At 39.8% G+C, this 21,105-nt stretch overlaps 2 protein-coding genes across 12 annotated transcripts in view; one reads left to right on the top strand and one right to left on the bottom strand.

Annotated features, from left to right (window-relative positions):
• The window catches only part of wwp1 (WW domain containing E3 ubiquitin protein ligase 1), a 182,099-nt gene extending 179,586 nt beyond the window's left edge, over positions 1-2,513 (top strand). For all 5 annotated transcript variants that reach the window (XM_078216024.1, XM_078216023.1, XM_078216021.1 and 2 more), the window contains one exon: positions 383-2,513. In XM_078216024.1, the coding sequence (XP_078072150.1) occupies positions 383-482 (100 nt within the window). In that variant the 3' untranslated portion in view covers positions 483-2,513. The remainder of the gene's footprint in view (positions 1-382) is intronic.
• The window catches only part of rmdn1 (regulator of microtubule dynamics 1), a 30,299-nt gene continuing 11,600 nt past the window's right edge, over positions 2,407-21,105 (bottom strand). For 3 of the 7 annotated variants that reach the window (XM_078216041.1, XM_078216037.1, XM_078216038.1), the window contains exons 3-10: positions 16,882-16,969; positions 13,867-14,026; positions 13,700-13,789; positions 10,908-10,963; positions 9,586-9,673; positions 8,404-8,434; positions 5,489-5,622; positions 2,468-2,649 (exon numbers count right to left, since the gene is read on the bottom strand). In XM_078216041.1, coding sequence (XP_078072167.1) covers positions 2,599-2,649; positions 5,489-5,622; positions 8,404-8,434; positions 9,586-9,673; positions 10,908-10,963; positions 13,700-13,789; positions 13,867-14,026; positions 16,882-16,969 — 698 coding nt within the window. In that variant the 3' untranslated portion in view covers positions 2,468-2,598. Of the gene's footprint in view, positions 2,650-5,488; positions 5,623-8,403; positions 8,435-9,585; positions 9,674-10,907; positions 10,964-13,699; positions 13,790-13,866; positions 14,027-16,881; positions 16,970-21,105 lie in introns of all 7 variants that reach the window. The other 4 variants (XM_078216036.1, XM_078216039.1, XR_013498312.1 and 1 more) reach the window with 4 other exon arrangements.

Below are 21,105 nucleotides of genomic sequence, written 5' to 3'. Positions count from 1 at the left end.
TCTGCAATAGTTTCTGTGGTAAATCTATAATTTGAAATTTATGCAGAACGTCTGAATTTGGATGGCACAGTGGTTATCTTTGCTGCTTCACAGCACCAGGGACCTGAGTTTGATTCCGGCCTTGGATGACTGTGGAGTTTGCATGTTCTCCCCATGCCTGTGTGCATTTGCTATAGGTGCTCCAATTTCCTCCCACGGTTCAAGATGTGTAGGAGAATGAGGGGGGGTGGGGGATAAATACATGGGGTTTCAGGGATAGGGTCTGAGTTGGTGCAGACTCGATGGGCCAAATGGCGGCCTCCTGCACTGTAAGAATTCTATGATCGACATGATAGTGTTAAATTGAGCCAAATATTCATTGACCTATGTTTACTTTTAACAGCTTTAATCGTTTGGACTTGCCGCCTTACAAAAGCTATGAACAGTTAAAAGAGAAACTGCTTTTTGCAATCGAAGAAACTGAAGGATTTGGGCAGGAATAGATCAGCACATATTCTTGATGAGATCACGATGTACTTTTCTTGTTTCATGTCCAGCCATCTACAGTTGCACAGATGCCTACCGTTGTATATAAGCTATTTGCCTAGAGAAGTCATTTACTTCTGGAATCCTGTAGAACTGAGCTGCTTTTCTTCCTGAATCATTATGCAAATTTGTCTTGAACCACACATAGTATTTTACATACCTGTGTTTCCCCTTAAAATGAGTGTCTTGGAGAAAACAATTTGGCTGCTTTCTGAAACAGAATGATTTTTTTTAAAAACACAGGAGCAGCTGGAATATCAATGGCTCTAGTTTTATAGAGCTCACTTGGGAGATCTGGTAGGTGTGCTGTTCGACCCCCTCAGAGTTGCATCTTCGAGAAGAAAACGTGCCCTGTTGATCAGTTTCCACTGATGTAACAAATCTGCCAGGGTTATTTCTCGCATGGCTGTCACTAAAGTATTTAAGGCTTATGCCAAACACTGTCAAATATTTAGAATTAATGCTGCTGGCTTGTTGAGATCATAGAATGTGTAAATGCTGACATGAGGTTTTCTTTTACTTCCTTGTTGTGTTATTGCTGTTTATATATGTTTTGTGTATAGCAGACTGAAAAAAAATGGAAAGCAAAAGTACTGGGTAGTACCCCATAAAACTAATGTAATTTTATATACAAGAAGCTAATGTGGACAATTTTCACAGTAATTATGCAAAATATTACCTCTGCTGCTTTTATGTTCAGCCTTTTAGAGTTACATTTATCAATCAGGAATAAAAAAATATAAATCAAATATAAGTTTTGCACATTGTAAGGAATGTTGTGTAATTAGTTTTCCCATTGCAATGTTATACATGCTGTTTTATTAATGGCTGTTGTGTAAATTGCATTCTATGCATAGGTTTGATTTCTTTTTCTGTCTTTGAAATATAATTTCTAATATAGGCCTTCACTCTTCCTAGAAATATCAAGTGATTTATTTTTTTTTTAAATGCAGAAGTTTCAAAAACATGTAATAAAATGATTTTAAAATAGTTTCACCAGTATTGAGGGCATTTACTTAATTACATGTAACAAAAATCTATTTAAAAATAATTGTGAATTATATGGAACTGCAACTTCTAACACACCGTGCTTCCTTGCAGTGAATGGGGAGATATGGACATTGAAATGTAACATTTGTAATGCTTTAAATTTAAACATTGTAAATTCCATTAAAGTTTTTAATTTGTAAAAGTTTTGTAAATACTTGAGTTTGGTCAGTTTTTCCCATTGCAATTTTTAAAACAATCGTAGTCTCAAAAAAATATTGTAAGCAGAACTGATCAGTTGGTATCATTACCAAATAGTTGGGAGCTGCTGTGGTGGATCAGGAATTAACACCTAAACTTCTTAATTTTTCTTCTATCAGGTCAGGTGTTCAAGATTAAAACTTTTTCTTAAAACCAGACTAGTAATTACAGGTAGAAAGACTGCTTAATAAAGAGCCATTTCTTCCTGACTTCTCTTTGATGTATATTTATCTTTTATTGGAAGTTTCTTTCTTCTCCTGTCTGAAAGCCTTTCTGTGAAGCTGTTGTATAAGAGTAGTTCTAGACCACACAATGTACTGAATAATTAAAAACCGTAAGATCAAAAGATAAAATGGATTGACAGTCAGTGGGGTTGCTGATGATTAATTTCAGGTGAAGTTTGGGATATATCTTTTTGTAGATTATTTTTTGGAAACCTGAGCAATTGAGGATGCATCAGTCAATACATGATGTCATTTTTCCTTTGGTTTCCAGTGGCAGTGAGCCCTTTTCTATTGAGAACTGAGTAGCTTTGCAATTCTACTTCACTGCCTATTTGCTCATTGAGTTATTTACTACACAACTTGTGTTTTACACATACAATAGCACAGAAGGTACATGAGAATATATATTATATATAAACACACTTTATTTGGTTAATGCTGTGTCAGGCCTGTACAATTTCATCATGTAGAATTCTTTTGTGATTAACAACATTTAATAAAAATCCTTTTAATTTACTGATGTTCTGAGAAATTTTTTATTTTTCAAAATTAACTTTGCAATGCCCTGCCAGTGTGTTACAATGTTGTTTTGAGATGGTGCTCAACCCTGGTTGCTGATCAACTTGAGTAATTCTGTAGCTTCTTTTACAACCTACAAATAGGAGGCAAAGAAAATGTGATTGTCCATAATTGCTACAAAAACAGCCACTTACAGTCAAGCACCGAAGAGTGTTAGGGCAACTGTTAATGATTCAGCAAAACACATTAGGAAGAATTTAAAATTTAGTTGACTAATTTGATCACTTCAAATATTCTATGTTGTACAAATTAATTAACCTCCTGAATGAAAACAGCCTCAAGATTCGGTGAACATTCACCACCTTCAAAGTATATACCTGTCTCCAACCTATGTAAAAGGCAGTTTAAGGCTACCAAATATGCAGCCTGAGTGCCCTCTGGCCTGTATAATCCTTCAGACATTGCAGCAGCCAATGGAATTTTGAACAACTAGTGCTCTAAAGTCTGCCTGTAATATAAGCAAGACAGATTTCAAAGGACTAAGGTACAAGGAATTCAAAAATCATTTACATATGCAAAATAAACATAGCTAGAATACAAAAATATAAACATTACATATGGGTTAATTGCATAGTGTGCTCCCTTATGTAAATTTTGTGCTGCTCCAGCTCATTACCATGATGGTGGTTTGAAGCCCAGCATTAAACACAGCTGAGTGGTTGTATGCTCAACAGGAACCCCAGTTCTTATGCAACAGCTTATTAAACTGGTTGGGAGACATTAGGAGCAGGAAGAAATGGTGCACCAAGTCGGAAAGAGGGTTCCTTGTTCTTGGATGCAGCACTGAAAATCCTAATGGAGGAGGCTGATGGGAGAGGGATGATCTATCTGCAGCAGGTCCTCCACAAACACACTGGGAACAGAAAGCCATAAAAGTCAATGCTAGGAATCTGGTCCCAAGAATTTGGATATAGTGCCAGAAGACATCAACAACAAAGTGATGGAAAGGGTCATCAACAAGTACTAACAAGTGGCAGTTACTCAGCAATGATCTATTCACAGACACTCAGTTTGGGTTCCGGCAGTGCCACTCAGCTCCTGAACTTATTACAGCCTTAGTCCAAAAGAGCTGAACTTGAGGTGAGGTGAGAATGACTACCCTTAACATCAAGACAGCGTTTGACCAAGTGTGGTATCAAGGAACCTTAGCCTGGGGAAAACTCTCCACTGTTACCTAGTTCAACGGTTGTTGAAGGTCAAGCATCTCAATCCCAAGGCATCACTACAGGAATTCCTCAGGGTAGCATCTACAACTGCTTCATCAATGATGTTCCATCCATTATAAGATCAGAAGTGGGGGTGTTCATGATGACTGCACAAGGTCTAGTACCACTTGCAACTCAGATTCTGAAGTAGTCTCCATGTCCAAATGCAGCAAGACCTGGACAATAGCTAGGCTTGGGCTGATAAATGGCAAGTAACATTCATGCCACACAAGTGCCAGGCAATGAACATCTCCAATGAGAGAATCCAACCATCTTCTTCGACAGAACGTTCCATACCCATAACCTCTACCACCTAGAAGGACAAGGGCAATAGATGCATAGGAACACTACCATCTGCAAACTCCCCTCCAAGCCGCATACCATCCTGATTTGGAACAATATTACTGTTCCTCCAGTCACTGGGTCAAAATCCTGAAACTCCTTAAAAGCACTGAGTGTACCTACACCTCAGGGACTGCAGCAGTTCAAGAAGGCAACTCATCACTACCTTCTCAAGGGCATTTAGGGATGTGTAATAAATGCTGGCCTAGCCAGTGATGCCCACATCCCATGAAAGAATTAAAATAAAGTTCAATAACCTCAAGTGGTCACGGTCAGTAAATGCACTTTGAAATGACATGTACCAATAATGTACAGTGGAGCCCCGTTTTAACGCGATGGTTGGGGTCCATAAAATGTTACCGCGAATGTTATCGGGGTCGCGCTAAACCGGAAATAGCAAAAAAAAGGGTCCTTCGTGCCAAATCAGGGCATGTAAAATCGGGGTTCCACTGTACTATCAAACTCATTGCTCAATGCAACACACCCCCATCACTCATCCACCAACAATCTCCAGTAACCAGGACTCAGCTGAATGGTTGGCAGGCACATCACCCATTTACCGACACATTTGCATGTTTTGGGAAGAACAAGGTGGCTCACAATAGATGGTCACCATTACTGATACGAGCTTTCAATTCTAGATTTGTTACTTGCATTAAATTCACCAGCTGTGGTGGCGGGATTTGAACCCATGTCCCCAGAGAATTCGCCTGGGCCTTTAGGGAGTCCAGTGGCATTACCACTACACCACCATGTCCCACTGACATCAACTGAATGTAATCCCTTAATAAATTGTATTAACATTACTGTTATAAATCTCGTTGATAATCTAAGTTTGAACTATTTTCTTAGCAGGTGCTACTGTAAGTACTTTTTTAAAAATTCATTTCATGGACATGAGTGTCACTGGCTGGACCAGCATTTATTGCCTGTCCCTAACTACACCCCATTTCAGAAGGCATTCTGAGAGTCAATCACATTTCTGTTATACGTAGGCCAGACCAGGTAAGGATGATAGATTTCCTTCCCCAAAACCAAATGGGCTTTACAACAACTGACAATGGTTTCACTGTCATCATTAGACTTTTAATTCCAGATTTTTATTGAATTCAAATCTGCCATGGTGGGATTCGAACCTGGATCCCCAGATCTTACCCTGGATTACTAGACCAGTGACAATACCACAACACCACTGCCTCCACTAGCTTAGCTGGGACCACTTTAAATTAATTGTATCTTAGCAGTAATAAAAAAAAATCAAATTTTGCTAACTATAAAGCACAGTGTTTTAAAGCTAACTGGAAGTGAACTAAAATTTATATTGTACAAAGATGAAGTTTCTTGAATGAAACAGGACGTTTGTACCTGCCTGTCTTCTTCATTACGTGCTGGGTAGTCTCTTGCTTTCGTCAGCCACAACAGAGCCAGCTTCTTGTTTTTTAATTTCATGTAAGTTTTACCCATCATTAGCAAGTTTTTACTGTAGAAGTTTGGATCAGCTGGAAAAGAAGATGTACTAAACTTATGGTGCCCCATCGTAACAACAAACCTTATCTGAGAAAATCATAGAAATCTACAATGTTCACTTGCAGGTTCACAATTAGTTAACAGATCTTAATGAGGATGGTAGGATCAATTTATCCAAACGTTTTTTGGGTTTGGAGGAAGGCAAAATTAAAGCAACAAAATTGAGGTACTTGTTTCTGAACTCCACCCAGTGACATTGCTGGAAGCTCCACTTGTGGACAAGATCAGGCTAAGCTGTTTCTAAACTGCCTGCCAGGGTCCAGGATCACTCTCAAATGGCCAGAAGGCTTTGTACAAGGCAATGTGAAAGATTCTGACATCACTCGTCATTCATCTCATACTTAAAAGGACTCGCCCTTTCCAACTACTGAAGACAATTTGAAGAATGATCTTTACCAAGTATAACTGCTTTAACAGGGTATTGAATTATTTCTGCATTAACTGAAAATTGATTTGGAAACTTAAATTGTAGATTTATGTACGAAGCAAGATTAAGATGTTTGCCAACTATACAAAAACTGACCGTACCATTGAAAGTGAGAAAGAAAGCTGTGGACTGCAGGAAGATGTCAATGAATCAGATGGGTAGAAAAGTTGCAAATAGAATTAATCCAGAGATTAATGCATTTGGGGAGGGAAAACAAGCCAAATAAATATACAATACATGTTAAGATACAGAGAAGTGTACACGAACAAAGAAATCTTGGAGTGCGTGCCCACAGAACCCTCGAGGGAGAAGGCGAGGTAGATAAGATGGTTAGGAAGGCATTTGGGATACTTTATTCGCTAAAGCAAAGAACACAAGGCGGGAAGATTATACTAGAATTGTATAAAACACTGGTTAGGCCACAGCTAAAGTACTGTGTACAGTTCTAGTCACCTCATTAAAGAAAGAACATGACTACTACAAAGGAGATCTAGGAGGATGTTATGTGGCGTTGCCAGCGTTGGACTGGGGTAGGCACAATAAGAAGTCTCACAACACCAGGTTAAAGTCTAACAGGTTTATTTGGTAGCACGAGCTTTCGGAGCACTGCCCCTTCATCTGGTGGGTGGAGAGTTGGGCATATATAGACACAGACTCAATTACAAGATAACAGTTGGAATGCGAGTCTTTACAGGTGCAGACAATGCGAGTGGAGAGAGAGGGTTAAGCACAGGTTAAAGAGGTGTGAATTGTCTCAAGCCAGGACAGTTAGTAAGATTTTGGAAGCCCAGGCAAGTCGTCGGGGTTACAGGTAGTGTGACATGAACCCAAGATCCCGATTGAGGCCGTCTTCATGTGTGCAGAACATGGCTATCAGTTTCTGCTCGGTGATTCTGTGTTGTCCTGTGTCTTGAAGGTTGCCTTGGAAAACACTTACCCGAAGATCAGAGGCTGAATGCCCTTGACTGCTGAAGTGTTCCCTGACAGACTCCTGGTGTTGTGAGACTTCTTACTAGGAGGATGTTGCCAGCACTGGTCAATTTAGCTATGAAAGATTGGATAGGCTGGAATTGGTTTTTTTGGAACAAATTAGGCTATGGGGAGATCTAATTGGGAATATTTAGTTGAGTTCTATAAAATTGAGAGGCCTAGATAAAGTGGATAGGATGGACCTGTTTCCCTTAGCAGAGAGATCAATAGATTTAAAGTTCATTTTATCAGTAACCTGAAACTACAAAAGGTGATGCAGAAATATAATTCACAGACTTTGTTCATTATCTCATCACAGTATAAGGAACTGGTTCTCATTCTGGTAAAACCCAATCACTAAATAAATAATTAATTAAACAAATGGTCAAGTGCATATTCTTGCCCCCCCAGTGGGAGGATTTGATTCTATCCTTAGTCATGTTTTTATAAGGTTGTTTCAAATGAGAATAGTAAGGCCAATACTTGAAGCGATCCTCACATTATTGATTAAGATATTTAATTTCTCGAATATATTCTGTAACCAAATTCTTCAAGAGATTAAACAGTAAACACATCACACTGTGCAAACATCTATAGATATATGGGAGGACGTGAGGATGTGAAGCCTGCTTTGACTAGTTCTATACATCCCACTGCCCTGCATATGATTCCTTTTTAAGTCGAGATTCAATTCCCTTTCACAAGTTACGGCTGAATCTCATTCCACCACCTTTTAGGGCAATGCACAGATTTTCCAGACAATTGAAACCCCTCATTCTTGGAGGCTTTGACATTCTTTCTTAAATCTAGAATTAGAGATAAGTCATCTCCAGTTCAGTATACTTGAATGTGCTGCTGTCTCTCAAATCATTAACATTTATACAGATGAAGATCCGTATGTGTTTTTTATATTTAAAAAAAACTTTAGCAGTTGAACAACCAACTTCAAATATTTCATTACATGACCCCTGCCCCCGCTGATCCCACCCCTTCTCCCCCCCACCCTCTCTGTTCTTATACCATTTAATTTATACTGCCTCTCATGATTTTTCCTTTCACCACTTCACAGATCTCTGTATTAAAATACATCTTCCCATTTCACTGGTCTGTCTACATCCTCCTGAAGACTGCTACATTTCTAAGCTTTGCGGCATCTGCAAACTTATGCCATGTCAACACTGTGAGTGAAAGTAATGGTTATAGCAGCAATGAAACAACGTACATAATTTAATACGGCATGCAACTTTATAAATTAAATGAATGAAACACATTTATTAATTTAAAGTGCATTATTTAAAAGAGTTCAGCATGATACAACTTCATGTAATTGAATGAATTAGTTTTAGTAATCTCCTACCTTCCTCGGCTTTGTTAAAATATAGGAGAGCCTGCAACAAAAATGCTTTGAAATTTTAGCATCTTCCATAATTTCCTGTAATAAGAAACATTTTCCTCCCACAACTGCCAGAAAATGACTATCTCCAACAAGAGAGATTCTAATCATTTCCCCTGATACCATCGGCATTACCATTGCTGAATTCCCCACAATCAGCACTCTGGGGTTGCCTTTGACCAGAAACTTAACTGTACTGGCCATATAAATACTGCAATTACAAGAGCAGGTCAGAGTCCAAGAACTCTCTGGCAAGTAACTCACCTCCTGACTCCCCAAAGGGTGTCTACCAATTACAAGGCACAGAGTAGGAGTGTGATAGAATGCTCATTTTAGGAAGGATGTCAAGGCCATAGAGAGGGATGGATTCACTAGAATGGTATCGGGGATTGAGGCATTTCAGTTATGTGGAGAGAGTGGGGGAGCTGGGATTGATCTTAGAACAAAGAAGGTTAGGGGGAAATTTAATGGGAAGCATTCAAAAATCATGAACACATTTCATAGAGTAAGGAGAAACTATTTCCACAGAATAAGCATAAGTAACCAGAGGACAAAGAGTTAAGGTAATTGGCAAAAAAACTAAAGGTGACATTCGGAAGCTTTCTTTTGAAATAGTGAGTTGTTGTGATCTGGAATCTAAAAAGGCGATAGAAGCAGTTTTAGTAGCAACTTACAAAAGGCTAAATAAATACATGAAGGGAAAAGTTGTGCAGCTATTAGGAGGGATCAGGCAAATGGGAGTAGCACATTTACTCTACCAAAGAGCCAGCATAGGCACATGGGCCAAATGGCCTCCTTCTGTGCTATATCATTATGGAATTTTAGCTTCAAGGCCATTGATTTTAGATTCCCTATAAATGGAAATATCTTTTCTACGTTTACCTATCAAACCCTCACATAATTTAAAAGACCTCCAATCAACTCTTAGTCGACACTCTGACAGAAAAGAGCCCCAGCCTGTTCCATCTTTCCGGAGAGTAAAATCCAAATTTAATCTCAGAAAAACATTGATGGGGAAATGTTCAGAAAATTGAAGTTGGAGACAAATTAACAAATAATGTTTTGCTTGGAGATGACCAACACAAACAAGTGTTGGCAATTTCACACTGGCCTACAAAAATCAGTGGAGCAATTGATTTACATTACCTCTTCATAAGAGGAGCTTGGTGGTGTAGCAAAGAACATAGCAGCTATCTTCTGTTGGACCCAGGGCAATTCTGCAAATGTGAAACACCTAGAAAGAAAGGAATGTGAAGAATTATACATGTTATGATTAAGAATTTAGCATCATCTGAATAATGGGCTACAAACAATCTTTATTTTGTTATGTCAATAAATATAACGAGGGTGATTCTCCCAGCCCGCTGCACTGCTCTGGCAGCGCAGTGGGATGGGAGACATCAGCGGAAGCTGTGTATCGGGCTTCCTGCTGCGCGCCACGGCCTCCGCGTATCTCCAACTGCTGGATTTCTGGCATCGTCAATTTTAACTCCAATTTTAACTCCACTAGTGGGGAGATGGTGGCCCAACCATGTTGGAGTGAAGGAGGGCCATGGAGGCCCTCCCAGAGGTGGGGGGGGGGGGGGGAAGGGGGTGCCCCCTGGACATTGCCAGCTTGGCAATGCCAGCCAGGCCCCCTGGTACTGCCCACTAGTTATTGGGCAGTCCCAAGGGGGTGGGGCCAGAGCCTCTGGGGGAGAGATCAGTGGGGGGTGGGGGGGGGGATCCTGCTGCCACTCTGCACTGGGGATCAGTGATAGAGGGAGGGAGGCTAGCGACTGGGGCTGGCCATCAAGGTGGGAGGTTCGGGGCTGGCCCAGACACGTCTAGGAGGGCAGCAATCGGGTCATGGGGAGGTTCACAAGGCCAGTAATGTGGAGTCATGGGGCTGGCCAGCGATCGAGCTGACAGATGGGCGCAGGCGGAGTGGCCCGCTCAACGCTATGCTGCTGGCCTCTCCAATGGGAATAGGCCCTACCCATTGATTTTTAGAGTGAGTCACGCTCGGGCATTTTGTGATGTTCATAGTGTGGGAGATGCATTATGAAAATCCCACTGAAAAAAACAGCAGGATTTACTCCAGTTTTTATGCGAATTCGGCACTTCGAATTATTTTGGGAGAATTTCACCCAACATCTGTGATGTGGGATCAACAGTCTGTACCATTTTCAGGGTTGGGATTGTAGCAACTTTAACTGCACCTCTCTCAACATGGCACAGATTGCACACACACAGCAGAGTTGAGTTAGATTTAAGCACTAGTTTTCAACAGGTTTATAAATTAGTCTCTAACTGCACAGTGTATGGAAGGTAACTGCAAATAAAGAGATGAAAGCTTATAATTTAGTTACATGTTCTTAAACAGAATGGTACAACAAGATGTTTAAAAGCAGCCACATCAGATACTCTAGATCCCACTGATGAGTTTTAATATTTTAATAAAATTGTTAAAATATCAAAGTTATTACCATAATCCCATTAAATGAATTGATGTTGCATCTTTGGGATTAAACTCAATGGCTTTCTGAAAGAGAGAAGAAAAGTTTTTCAAATAATTGTTCCACCATCAACATTTTCTTATGCCCTCTGCTGACTTTCAGAGATGTGGAGATGCCGGCGTTGGACTGGGGTAAACACAATAAGAAGTCTCACAACACCAGGTTAAAGTCCAACAGGTTTATTTGGTAGCAAAAGCCACTACCTTTCAGAGCACTGCTCCTTCATCAGGTGAGTGGGATTTCAGTTCACAAACAGGGCATATAAAGACACAAACTCAATTTACAAAATAATGGTTGGAATGCGAGTCTTCACAGGTAATCAAGTCTTAAAGGTACAGATAATGTGAGTGGAGAGAGGGTTAAGCACAGGTTAAAGAGATGAGTATTGTCTCCAGCCAGGACAGTTAGTGAGATTTTGCAAGCCCAAGCAAGTCGTTATACTCAATTCAACATGATTTTACACAGAATCACAGAATTGTTACATCATACAGGGAGGCCATTCGGATAGTCATGTCTGCCAACTCTCAAAAAGAGCAATATTAATCCTAATGCCATTCCCCTGCCTTCACCCAATAACCCTGCACATTCTTCCATTTCATATAAATAATCCAATTCCTTCTTGAATGCCTCAACTGAACCTGCCTCCGGGGTCTGGGTGCAGAGGGTTCACAAGATGCAAAACACCAGACTCTTGCTCTAGGAGAGCCCAGGCTCATGGCTCAAGATGTAAGTAAAGTCTCCTTATTGACTTTGAAAAGACTCAACAAATGGTGAGGTGCCACAAATGTTTATTTGCATAAAGAGTATTTTTGTTTCGGGTTGATATTAATTTGTTAAGAGAGAGTTCAATTTACAAACTGTCCAATTGCAGGGTTTTTGATCTTTCTTTGGTGTCTAATTGGCACATGAAGCATATAGCTCCAACATGGATTACTCCACAATTCACCTTTATCATGGTCCAACTGAGACAATCAGTCCACATTTGAAATCACTCAACCAATAAATATGCCACATCTAAACTAAATACATTTTAGAACCCTGTCTAAGTGGGGTAGCATCATTGAATATAGTGAAGGAGGCCATTTAGCCCATCAAGTCTGCACCGTCTCTCCGATAGAGCATCTTACCCAGGCCAACCCTGCCCTATACCTGCAACACACGTATTTACCCTGCTAATCCCCTTAACCTACACATTTTGGGACACTAAAGGGCAATTTAGCATGGGCAATCCACCTAATCTACATATCTCTGGGCTGTGGGAGGAAACTGGAGCATCTAGAGAAAACCACCACAAACTTCACAGTCACCTGAGGCTGGTATCAAACCCAGGTCCCTGGTGCTGTGAGGCAGCTAACCACTGTCCCACCGTGGATGGGTGAGGCAAGGAGGAGACTTCCTCCTTGTGTTATTCAGGTCTGCATCCTCCTATATTAGAAGCTTCTCATTTCCATTTAGCCAATAATTAATTCTGTAGGAACATGATAAAATCAGGAATTATGAGAAGCCTTGTCAGCAGGATTTGAACCTACGCAGGGAGACCCAATGGATTTCAAATCCATTGTCTTAACCACTTGGCCATGACTACAATAATAATGAGAACTGTAGTCAGCAAGATTTGAATTTACATGGGGAGACCACAGTGGATTTCTAATCTATCACCTTAACCACTTAGCCATGACTACATAGTTACCATTACTGAGACTAGACTAGTTTTCAATTCCAGATTTTAAAAAAATAATTTAAATTACATCAGCTGCTGTGGGATTTGAATTTGTTTTCTTCAGAACATTAGTTTGGACCCCTGGATTGCCAGTCCAGTGACATTACTACTCAGCTACCATCTTCCTCAACCAATCTAAATATCCAAGCTGCTGTGAGCCTGGTGTGATTTGAACACACAAACCTTCTGCTGAGGAAGGTGTGCCACTGTTGCACCACAAACTCCACACAATATGCTAATTATGAAAGCATTAAAGTCCAATTATTGCCAACCCCAATTCACCTGAAAATTACACTTATTTCTGGGGTGCAAAGTCCATGGAAGACTGAGCAGCATCTCGCATTCTTTAACTCAACTCACATATAAGCACCATTCTTCTCTAAACCAATGTCATAGTCCATAAGTAACAAGCTCACCCCAACCCTCTTTTCTCTTCCACATCTAACTATTTTGTATCTAGAAGTATTCAGCTCCCAGACCTATCTCAACTGTAGTCATGTTCCTGTCAACAACGTACAATTTCCCTTTATTTAGTGCCTCTAATTTCCCTAGTTTTGGTTTTAGTTTAGTTTATTCATTAGTGTCGCAAGTAGCCTTACATTAACACTGCAATGAAGTTACCTGTGAAAATCCACTAGTCGCCACACTCCGGCGCCTGTTTGCGTACACTAAGGGAGAATTTAGCATGGCCAATGCATCTAACCAGCAGGTCTTTCTATTTCTCACGTTTTGGGTATTTGCAGATAAAAAAATGCAACCCTGACCTATTCATATTACTCTTCCTTTCCACTTTTCGCCCACTATCCTTTATTATCCTTTTTGACATTTCTCCTATCTGCCCTAAGGTACATCTTCCACTTACTATTTAAAACTACTTTGCCTCTTCATTACACTTATTCTTAATTCCAAACCATTCATCTAAATTAGTTTTCTCAATCTTACTTTTAACAGGAACAGGATGACTTTTCACAACAATACATGAAAATAAATGTGGTGATACTGCACAACTGGAAAATGTCATATTCTTTGGCTGTCACTTTACCTGAAAATGTTCTTTAATGACATAGGCATTTGCAATTTTAGCCTTGGTGCCCTCGTAGTCTCCAACATCACTGATGCATATAGCGTACCACTATATAGATTAAAAAAATAAGATCACAGACTGGCAGAAAATTGAACAAAATGACATGACAAAATAAGATGCATTACCTTATGAGCTGCAAAGCTCAATTCATTTCTCTCCAGTGCCTTTTTAGCAAACTCCAAAGCTTCATATGTCAGTTGCTTCCTCTTTTCCACAGGGGTGCTTCCCAGTTGAGCCAAGTCACGTGATGCACGAGCTAGGCGCCACAGAATCTCACCATTTGTACTAGATAAAACATGGGACATGGAATGCAACTTGTCTACTTTAAATTTCAGTTTTGCAAACAAACTTCCTTCTTCCAATCTTTCTTTCCCCTAATCTTTAGGTCAAGCACCATTTTCCAAGTGGAAAAACAAATGAACTATTCTAAGACTAATGTTAGACTTTAATAGACTACTTGGACTTAGGTCGAGCTGGTCTGCAATTTGTACTCAATTCCTCTGAAGAAGCACTTAGTCACTGCCTGGCATCCCAATCCCCTAGCATGACATGACCTATGATCAAGAACTTGGAGCAGGAAGACAAAACCTATTCCTCCATGATCGCACTTCAGTGCACTGAACTGTTTTAATACATCTGTCTTTTTTTAAGTTTATGAAAAGGAATTACGGATTAAACATGAGGGGTCTACAGCAAATCTTCACTGTCTTTCAAAGCTATCTACATAAGCAATTGCTTTAATTGAAAGAAAGTATCTTAAATAAAGGAGGAAAAACAGCACCATATCTTTTACAATGTCAATTGTGGCTTATTCAATTAATTATTTGAGCATTCATATATTTATACAATCAAAAGCAGCTACTGCAAAATCATCTCTATCTTTCACATGAATAAATGATTACTTTATATATGAAACTGTATATTACAAATTGGTTTAGACCAACTGAATCCTCCTTGGAAATGTAATGTACAGTTTAACATTGGAAAAAATATTCAAATGATTTCCATAGGTCAGTGCAACAGACAGGAGATACAAGTACATTCACTGGTCAAAGAGTGAGCTATGAAGGCATTCAAAATAAAATGGTATTTACAAAGACTGACAGTTCTGAATTGTTTACTTTTGTAACTGAAGAATAAATGTTGCACTATTTGAATAATTGTGTACACATAACTTCTAATAGTAAATGAAAGCCAAAATAAATGCACAGTTAATGCTTGGCTTATGGAAATAAAAAAATATGATTTTGAACAAGCAGTTTAGTCTAGCTAGGTCCCCTCCAAATGCTGATTTTGATTATTTTTCATTCAACAAATATATGTTCCTGCAGAAACATGGAGTGATCCCACTTCCTCTGAAAACTTCACTATGTCAGTAAGTATTTTGACATGAAAGCAAGAAAACGTAGGAAATACTCTATTTCTCTATCCACTGGCGCTGCTAGATCTGCTGGGTTAATGTTCGGGTCAACGATCTTTCATCAGATTTGGGAAAAGTTGAAGATGGAATAGTTTTAAGTAAGAGTCAGTCAAAGGTGAACAAGTGTGGAAAAAGAATGAAAGGTGAGGTCTGTGATAGAGTGGAAGACAGGAGCCATTAAATGACAAAAGGGTTGATGTTGTAAGGCAAGATGGGATGATAATGCAATGAGTAAAGAAGCAAAAGATGTGTCTAGAAGAGGTGCGAATAGCAGGATCATGAACTCCTTCTGTTCAAGAAGAAAAAGAGAAAGACAAAATAAGTAACAAAAAGGAAACAAAAAATGGGGCAGAGGTTATGATCTGAAATAGTTAGACTCAATGCTGAGTCCAGAAGGCTGTAAAGTTTAATTGGAAGACAGAGTGCTGTTCCTTGAGTTTACATTGAGTTTCACTGGAACACTGCAAGAAGCGAAGGACAGAGAATGGTCAGAGTGAGAACAAGGTGGAGACTTAAAATGACAGGCAACCAGATGCTTGGGGCCATGCTTACTGATTGAATAGAGGTGTTCTACAAAGCGGTTACTCAATCTGATTGGTGTCCCAATGCAGAGGAGACCACACTGTGAGCAGTGGATCCAGTATACTACACTGAATGTACATTGTGACTCTGCTATAACTCGGTCTGCTACAGCATGAACTTGGTATAATGCAGCTCTGTCTTGAATCCCAACATTTTCATTCTGTAAATGTGGCCACACACCTCCCTCCACTATAAACACAGTCACCCACTTTAAAAAATAATTTTTAAAAAGTAGCTGACTAATTATTTGACTGAGTTTACACAGCACCTGCTTTATTCACTGAGCACGAGGACTAGAAACTGTAGGCACAGACTTGCAATGTTGGACCTGGCCACTAATGAGATCAAATCTGAGCTATGAAATAACAGTCTCACCTATAATGTAATCTCAAGATATGGTCCCTGTAGGAGGTGTTATAGTGAGGCCCCAGGGTACAAGTATGTCACTGTTTAATCTGGGAGAAGTGTTTTGTAGCTTGGTTGGTGAGAAGGGAAGAAGGTAAAAGAGGAGGTGTTATTAAAAAGGGCTGATATCCAGGATCAGCAGTATTTTCAGTTCTGAAAAGTCATACGGACTCAAAATGTTCACGCTGTTTCTCTCCAGACATGCTGAGTTTTTCCCAGCATTTTCTGTTTTTATCACATAGTATTTTGCTTTGGTATCAGTATTCATTTTTACTTTGTACCTATCTGTGCCAAGAGTCATCAACGCTCAGCACAAAGAAGTTATTTCTTCAATTAATCCTGCATTCACTACATTCACTTTTCTGCACCAAAGAGGTCAAACAAAAGACACTGTCTCATAATAGCCCACTGACCATAATTAACTCAAATATATACATTTAACTTGATTTTGAGGTAATTGCATGCAATTAAGTACTGAATTTTCATTTGCGCTGAACATCCACAAGTGCCTCAAAACACCATTAAAGTACATATCATTTGTTTCTACTTTGAACTACAATAAGTATTTTCCAACTCCCATTTATTCTTTGGGAGAATTTAGGTTATTTATGGCATTTCAGACATCACAAGTTCTTACTTCAACAGACATTGGACAAATGTCAATGAATGACGGACAACAGAACAACAGACAACACTTCAACATATTTCCAGTATAATTTAGGTGCTATAATACCTGTCTTTGTGTTCAATAAGGAGCTTATAAAGTTTAGACACTTCTCCAGTACCATAAAGATAGTCAGCCTGGTCAATAATTTCTTCCACTGGAAATGCAAAAAAAATTACAATCACATAAAACATCATCATACAGCTGTATGTTACACTTTAAAGTGCAGATATTTCTGCTAGTATCATAAATTTTATCAAGCACAGGACTGAGAAACTCATGAAGTAGCAAAGCAATATTGTAGGTTCATAAAGAATGTACGCCATTTTAAGGACATTGAGACTGTGTCACTGCATCATAGAATCAGATACTGACTTCATCTCACATTCTTGATGACATTAAAAAAGTGATGGTTCATTTACATGAATTCACTTCACTTATGCTCATGGGTTGCAATACAGATAATGTTCTGTTTTGTCAGAATTCTTCTTAAAAGAAAAAACCAGTTCCCGAACTCTATTTTGCAGAGTAAACATTAAAAAGAATTAGTAATTGTTTCTGGATCCCCATTTGAGTCACCTTTCTTAATCCCAATTATACAAATGTAACTAAATGGAGTTGCATAAATAGCCCAAGAATCACTCCACCACAAAATGACATATAGATTATTCCTTATTTTGCTATGATGGCAATACTGGTCAGGGTGGGTACTTCACCAGAGCACTGCAAACTTAATTGCTAAAAACAGAATCTCGGCTTTCTAAAAAGTCAAAGAAAAATATATTTTCTCCTCTAGTAAAGGTTGTGTTGACCATGCTACTTAGCTAACAACAACAATATGCTTGTAACTTCATCACTCAGTTAGTTTGTCTGATTCCCTGTTTGCATAGATAAGGTACCCAATGTTACACTGATTATCTCACCCATATCATAGCCATGAAATTACATCACATCATTAAATATATTTCTTCAAGAAGATAACAGACTATATGGCAAGAAGGAAAAAGAAGTCACACTAATCTACTCACATTTAAACATTAGTTTACTTAATGTGGAATGCACAAGGCAGCAGACAAGGAGGAGTGAGTTATAATCCATAATCTATTGATGGAACTAGGTTGTTTTGGGATATGACTTATGGCTCATCGTTGCGTTAATGGGCGCCCGGTGGCACAGTGGTTAGCACTGCTGCCTCACAGCGCCAGGGAGCCAGGGGCATCAGGAGCCAGCCTCCCATTTCCAGCCCCTAATGCGGATCCAAAGAAACATAGAAACTAGAAACAGGAGTAGGCCATTCGGCCCTTTGAGCCTGCTTCACCATTCATTTTGATCATGGCTGATCATTGAATTCAATATCCTGATCCCTCCTTGATCCCTTTAGCCTCTAGAGCTATACTAAATTACTTCTTGAAATCAGACAATGTTTTGGCCTCAATTACATTCTATGGTAGTGAATTCCACACATTCACCACCCTCTGGGTGAAGAAATTTCTCCTCACCTCAGTTCTAAAAGGTTTACCCCTTAACCTCAAACTATGACCCTAGTTCTGGTCTCCCCCACCATTGGGAACATTCTTTCTGAATCTACTTTGTCTAACCCTGTTAGAATTTTATAAGTTTCTATGAGATCCCCTCTCACATTTCTAAACTCCAGTGAATATAATCCGACTTAGTCTCTCATCATATAACAGACCTGCCATCCCAGGAATCAGCCTGGTAAACCTTCGCTGTGCTCCCTCTATAGCAAGGAACCCTTCCTCAGAAAAGGACACCAAAACTGCACACAATACTCCAGGTGTGGCCTCACCAACACCCTATCCAGAAAACATGCTGCTGAAAGATCCACCATGGCATTCACCCACACCCTTCACCAGTGCAGAGACATATATCTCAGCGGAACCTGGTTTCAGACCAACATGTCATCATCCTCCTGGAATCTGAGGGCTATTAACACCTCACGTACACACCTGGCTCATCTGGCCTGTGCTATGGTGCTTTTCGCTGTCACCTCAGCTTCCTTGCCCTTAGCTATCTCGATGTCCTCACCCTCCGAGGAAGCATGCAACTGCTCCAGCATGTCATCTGGCAAGTCCTTCCAGTGCCAGTTTGTGCAGGGTGCAGCAAGCCAGGATGATCTGAGAGATTCTTTGGGGAATGTATTTGAGTGCGCTGCTGATCTGTCGAGACATTGGAATTTCATCTTCAATTTGCCAATGGTCTGCTCCAACAATGTTCATGCGGTAGCATGGTCATCATTGTGCCTTTCCTCAGATGGACATCACTAGTCACATCCTTTGCGGGTAGCCTTTGTTGCACAGGAGCCAACCCTGGGTGTGGTTAGGGGCCTCAAAAATGTCTGGAATTTGTGATTTACTCAGGATGTAGAAGTCGACGCATTGTCCCAGGCATCTTGCAGAACCCAAATTGAGCATCCATGAGTAAGTGTCCTTCTGGTGGCCACACGAGCTGTACATTAAGCAAATTTATTTTTATTCATTTACGTGATGTGACCTCCGCTGGCTAGGCTAGCATTCATTACCCATCCCTACTTGCCCTCGAGAAAGTGATGGTGAGCTGCCTTCTTTAAGCACAGCCGTCCCGATGGGTGTAGGTACACACACAGTGACGTTAAGGACGAAGTTCAAGAATTTTGACCTCCAGCCAGTGAAGGAACGGCAATATATTTCCAAGTCAGGATGGTGAGTGGCTTGGAGGGAAACTTCCAGGTGATAGAGTTCCCAAGTGTCTGCCACCCTTGTCCTTCTAGATGGTAATGATCGTGGATTTGGAAGATGTCATCTCAGGAGGACCACATCCCAGAACTATACTTACGGGGAAAGGGCAGGAAAGTGGATGTGTGGAATGTCGGATCAGCCAAAATCCTATTGAATGGGATGGAACAGGCTTGAGGGACCAAACGGCCTACTCCTGTTATTATTTATTATGTAGTTTAACAACACCAGGTTAAAGTCCAACAGGTTTATTTGGTAGCAAAAGCCACACGAACCATGAGAACCATGCAAATAATATCCAAAGCCAGTTGTCTTTCACAACTCGAAAGAGTCTCCTCCGCATCTTGCCGTTTCTGGAGCCTCTGATTAAGCTGCTGCTTTCGTAGCAAAAGCTCAACTGATTTTTAGTGATCTTACATTTGCTGCCTTATCACAGTCAGTTAAAGATCAAAAACCATCCAACATAATAAGTGTGATGCATTTATCAATCACATTGGAGGCACTGAACTGCTTCTTGCTTTTGAAGGAGAATGGTCAAAGAAATCCTGGAATTGCATCACAGCTTGTAAAGAATTTACTAACGGTCCTTAACATTGAAGGATAAATATGTTCTCCTGCTTTCCAATCTTATTTGCTCAAAAATGGAATGGAAGGAACTATTATTAAGTGTGGCTCCTCATCATTTGCCAGCTCTAATATATATTAGTCAACTAACTGATTTTAGTCCACGCCTTTCTATTCAATAGATGGCAGTATTGCAGTGCTAGTCAATATGATTGTTTCTAGAAAAAGAAAATATGGAAATACAAGTTCCAAAGTCATATCGGACGTGAAATGTTAACTGTTTCTCTCACCACAGATGCTGCCAGACATGCTGAGTTTTCCCAACACTTTCGGTTTTATTTCAGGTCACCAGCACCCACTGCATTTGGCTTTTATTTATATGAAAAGAGAATGGACCAGCAACTCCATCAAATTTTTCCTATGTTGTCATGCTGCAAGTTATATAATGCCAGTCTTACCCCCAGCCAGGCAATCGTCTGGGAGAGACAAAAATCAAAGGAAATCCACTGGCTAATCTGGGGAAAAAAATAATAAATTCCTTGAAGGGATAAACTAAATTCCAGGACACCACAATAACTGAGGGCTACATCCCCACCCAATACCAACCTACCTTCTATATATTAGCTCAGGAAATCATCCAGCTCTCTTCAGCAAATTCATGCTCACTGCATCAGCCAGCAACTTGTTCCATATATCGACGGCTCTCTGTGAAAATAAATAATCTCCTGACAAATAATTTGGTTCTATCCCTAAGTAACTCATACTCACGTCCTCTACTGCTTGCTAAGCTAACTTAGATAGCCTATCCTTTCATTGTTTGCGAAGTCGCAATCAAATTTCATTGAAGAATATATTTTTCATACAATGTGAAGTCTAAACTCTCCAAGATATAAATCATAACTAAAACCTTCGATTTGATTTATTATTGTCACATGTATTAGTATACAGTGAAAAGTATTGTTTCTTGCATGCTATACAAAGCATAACATTCATAGAG

This window comes from Mustelus asterias, chromosome 7 (genome assembly GCF_964213995.1).
Source record: "Mustelus asterias chromosome 7, sMusAst1.hap1.1, whole genome shotgun sequence".
Classification (NCBI taxonomy): domain Eukaryota; kingdom Metazoa; phylum Chordata; class Chondrichthyes; order Carcharhiniformes; family Triakidae; genus Mustelus; species Mustelus asterias.
This window is presented reverse-complemented; position numbering and strand designations above follow the sequence as displayed.